At 46.7% G+C, this 4,749-nt stretch overlaps 1 protein-coding gene across 18 annotated transcripts in view; it reads right to left on the bottom strand.

The window, feature by feature from the left end:
- CLIP1 (CAP-Gly domain containing linker protein 1) overlaps nucleotides 1-4,749 on the bottom strand; it is a 161,671-nt gene that overhangs the window by 1,794 nt on the left and 155,128 nt on the right. For all 18 annotated transcript variants that reach the window (XM_061603015.1, XM_061603012.1, XM_061603008.1 and 15 more), the window contains one exon: nucleotides 1,301-1,425. In XM_061603015.1, coding sequence (XP_061458999.1) covers nucleotides 1,301-1,425 — 125 coding nt within the window. The remainder of the gene's footprint in view (nucleotides 1-1,300; nucleotides 1,426-4,749) is intronic.

The raw sequence follows: 4,749 nt of genomic DNA, 5'->3' as shown, positions 1-4,749 counted from the left end.
CTGCCAAGACCAAAATTCAACAGGTAAGGCTGGAGTTGTATTGTGTTTTTACTGAAAACAGTGACAGGCAGGGAAGGAATACAGGAAATCAAAATGCTTCCCAGCATTACACAAATTGGGAAGGGAATATTAAATTGGTCCAGGAGGCAGAAATGTTGAGATGAATGGAACATTAGGGAGGATCTTGTGCCTTCTGCAGAAACTTTCCACACTTCCCCTTGGAAGCCTGCCTCACATTGTAATTGGCCACAAAGAAATGAATTACCACTTATTGTGGACTGAGAAGATCTATAGCATCTCTGCCAATTTGAAGGTTCACCTTTGTTTTTAATAGAGACACAAGGAGCCTGGAGTTCAACTAAGGCTTTAGATCAGCCTTTCCCAACCAGTGTGCCTCCAGATGTTGTTGGACCACAACCCCCATCAGCCTCAGCCAGCATTGCCAATGGTCAGGAAAGATGGGAATTGTGGTCCAACAACATCTGGAGGCACACTGGTTGGGAAAGGCTGCTTTAGATTGATTTCAAAGAGCACTGTCACACGTCCTTAACTAGTCTGATAGTCGTGAACCAAAGAGAAATACAGGGTTCACGTCATAAGGACACTCGACTATATCCATGAAAATTGTAGCTAAAAGACTCAAGCATGTCGCAGACCAGGCAGCAATCTCACATCCTCTAATCTGTAAGTGGGTATACAATTCACTGGTCTCGGGAAAGTCAGAGCTCTATCCACATTGACATCACGAAAACGGACGTGTCTTAACATATGACACTCAGACTAGTCAATATTATGAGTAATGAAAAAGTATGGTGTGAAATGGTTTTTCTAAAAAGTTCTGGGCACCCAGAGGTTCCTCAAGCTTACCAGGGGATCGTCAGTGAGAATGTCAGTACTGGTGAAAAACATCCCCCAAAGAGAGCCTCCTCCCATTAGCTATCTTTCCCTGTGATGCACAGCTGCAGGGGAACACCAAGTGTGTCCTTGGTTGCACACTCAGTCCACTTGGGGGCCACAGTGAAGCCTAAAAGGCTCACCTTGCTGAGCCTAATGAACGGAATGTGCACCCTAACAAATGGCCCAGGATCCTCTGCAATGCCAGGGTTCTGCAACAGATATTCAGGAAGTCCTTTTTACACAAGTTTGAAAACTACTGTAATAGGAGAGCAAACCATAGTGCATTGCATTCATGCATTAATATTTCTCCAAGGCTTTCTGGCTGGCATTTCGTAAGGCCAACTCAACAGCCTGAATTCTAAAATGCGGCCCAAATTCCCACCTGATACCGTAAGTGACCAACCTGTCATAATTAATAACTTCTTCCTCATTGCCATTGAGTGCTGCCTCAGACATCATTTCCACTTTCAATTTCAGTTCTTCATTTTTCCTTTGAAGATCCACAATTACAGAATTTAGGAAGTCGATCTGAAGGGTATGTGGTGGTGGAAGACAGAGGAGACAGGATTAAAACCTCAGAACGTGTAAGGTGAAGCTTTTCCAGAAAAGGTTAACTAAAAAATACAGCATGTTCCATAAGTAATATGTAGGGAGGAAACCGGGCACAGAAGAACACATTGTGCTGACTTTATAGATAAGATGCCTGTAAATTTTATTTTTAAATGTAGAATACCTTTCAGTATCAATCTCATTAAAGAATATGTGGTGTGAACTATCATGGCAGGAAAAAGTATCTTACAGGGGAACAATTCTTTAAGATAAGCATTTTTTTATCTGAGACCAAGAATGTTGCTATTCTTAAGTTGTCTAGAGTAGCACCCAAGGCTGGCTTGGTCATGAAGGTAGGTAGATGGCCTCAACTTGGGTGGCAAATTTGAGGAGGAACTTCAGATAATGTCTGAACACAGAATTGCCTTGCTGGATCATACCAAAGACCCATCAAGTCCAATATCCTGTTCCCATAGGCACGTGTTTGGCCACTGTGAGAAGACCACAAAAGCAGCGCATAAGCGCAATAGGACACTCCCCACTTATGCTCCCCGGCAACTGGTATTCAGAGGCCTACCATCTCTGCAGCTGGAGGTAGTTCATGGCTAGCAACCACTGACAGGCTTATCCTCTGTGCATTTGTCTAACGCCCTTTTAAAGCTGTCTAAATTGGTGGCAATCACTACATCTTATGGTACTGAATTCCACAGTTTAACTGTGTGAAGAAGTCCTTCCTTTTGTCTGTCCTGATTCTTCCAACATTCAGATTCACCGGTTTTCTAGTATTATGAGAGAGGAAGAAAAACTTCCTTTCCTTTCTTCTTTCTCCACACCATGCATACTTTTATACATCTCTATTATGATGATGATGATTATCTTTATTTATACCCTGCCTTTTTCCAAACTGGAACTCAAGGCAGCTTCCAGATAAAAATAGGTACATATCATTAAGAACCCATAAAATATAAAACATATAAAATCAGCATTAAAACAGGATTAAACTATTAAGATGTTAAAACCAATTAGATATACGCTTAAAATACTGCAACCCAGTTTAGGAGCCTGCAAGTAAAACAATAACATACAGCATCCTCTTCAGTCATTACCCTTAAAGCCTTCAGTTTCAAAGGCCTGCCGGAAGAAAAAAGTCTTTAGCTGTCGGCAGAAGGACTGCACAGAGGAGGGAGTTCCAGAGCCTAGGGGCAGCTACTGAAAAGGCCCTGTTTTGTGCCCCCACCAGTCGCACTTGTGAAGGTGTTGGGATCGTGAGAAGGGTCTCTCCTGAAGATCTCAGGGCCCGGGCAGGTTCAATAAGGAGATACGGTCTGACAGCCTGGACCTAAGCCGTATAGGGCTTTATAGGTCATAACCAGCACTTTGAATTGTGTCCGGAAACAGACTGGCAGCCAGTGGAGCTGTTGCAGCAGGGGAGTTGTATGGTCCCTGTAACCAGCCCCAGTTAACATTCTGGCTGCAGCTCATTGCACCAACTGAAGTTTCCGAACAGTCTTCAAAGGCAACCCCACGTAGAGCACATTACAGTATTCTAAGCGGGATGTAACTAAGGCATGTGTCACCATAGCCACATCAGACGACTCCAGGAATGGGCGCAGTTGGCGCACTAGTCTTAACTGTGCAAAAGCATTCCTGGCCACAGCAGAAACCTGGGCTTCCAGGGTCAAGGCTGAGTCCAGGAGCACACCCAAACTGCGAACCTGCGTTCAGGGGGAGTGTAACCCCATCCAGCACAGGCTGAACCCCTATTCCCTGATCCGCCTTTCGACTGACTAGGAGCACCTCTGTCTTGTCTGGATTAAGCTTCAGCTTGTTCACCCTCATCCAGTCTACCACTGCTATCAGATACTGGTTTAGAACCGAGGCAGTTTCCTTGGAATTAGGTGGAAAGGAGAAGTAGAGTTGGGTGTCATCTGCATACTGATGGCACCAAACCCCAAACATCCGGACAACCTCTCCCAGCGGTTTCATGTAGATATTAAATAGCATGGGGGACAATACTGAACCCTGAGGGGCCCCACAGGCCAACGGCCAAGGAGTCGAACAGGAATCCCCCAGCACCACCTTCTGGGTTCACCCCTCCAGGAAGGAATGGAGCCATCGTAAAATGGTGCCCCCAAGTCCCATCCCGGTAAGGCGACCCAGAAGGATACCATGGTCGATGGTATCGAAAGCCGCTGAGAGGTCCAACATAACCAACAAGGACACACTCCCCCTGTCCAGTTCTCTGCATAGGTCATCTACCAAGGTGACCAAAGCAGTCTCCGTCCCATAACCAGGTCTGAAACCAGACTGAAATGGATCTAGATAATCCGTTTCATCCAGGAATCCCTGTAGTTGGGAGGCCACCACATGCTCTATTACCTTGCCCAGAAATGGGATATTAGACACTGGCTGATAATTATCCATAATAGAGGGGTCCAGGGAGGGCTTTTTCAGCAAAGGCCTTACAACTGCCTCCTTTAGGCACATTGGAACTCTGCCTTGTTGTAGGGAGGCACTGACCACTTCCTTCACCCACTCGACCAGGCCCCCTCTGGCACTTTTAATAAGCCAGGAAGGGCAAGGGTCTAACAGACATGTGGTGGGCCTCACCTCTCCAAGGATCCTGTCCACATCCTCGGGTTGTACAAGTTGAAAAGAATCCATTATTATTGGACAAGCAAGAGCCAAAGTTACATCCACTGAGCCTGTATCAACTATAGCATCCAAGTCGGAACGAATCTGAACGATTTTGTCTGCGAAGTGCCGTGCAAATTCTTGACAGCGGGCTGATGAGTGGTCTATATTACCCTCTCGGGGGCCAGAATGTAGGAGACCCCTAACCACTTGAAACAGCTCTGCTGGTCGGCTCCCCGCAGACACAATGGTGGCTGAAAAGAATAATTTCTTTGCTGCCCACACTGCCACGGAGTAGGCCTTCAGATAGGCTCTAGCCCGTTTTCCGTCAGACTCGCTCCAAGTCTTCCGCCAACAACGCTCTAGTCTCCGTCTCATTTGTTTCATCACCATCAGCTCCCTGGTAAACCAGGGGGCTTGTTTGGCTCCATTCCGTGAGAGGGGACGCTCAGGAGCGATCATGTCCACCGCCCAGGCCATTTCCCCATTCCAGAGGTCAGCCAGAGCTTCAACAGCATCGCCCGCTGAGGTGACAGGAAAAACCCCAAGAGCTCTCAGGAAACCAGATCCATCAGCCTCCTGGGGCAGACCATCCTAATCGGCCCCCACCCCTGCAGAGGTTTTGAGTCCCAGTGAGTCTAAACCCAGTGAATCTCTATCGTGTCCCCC

The sequence above is a fragment of the Rhineura floridana genome, chromosome 19 (genome assembly GCF_030035675.1).
Source record: "Rhineura floridana isolate rRhiFlo1 chromosome 19, rRhiFlo1.hap2, whole genome shotgun sequence".
Classification (NCBI taxonomy): Eukaryota; Metazoa; Chordata; class Lepidosauria; order Squamata; family Rhineuridae; genus Rhineura; species Rhineura floridana.
Note: the sequence above shows the minus strand (reverse complement) of the source record. Positions and strands in the feature narration are given on the sequence as shown.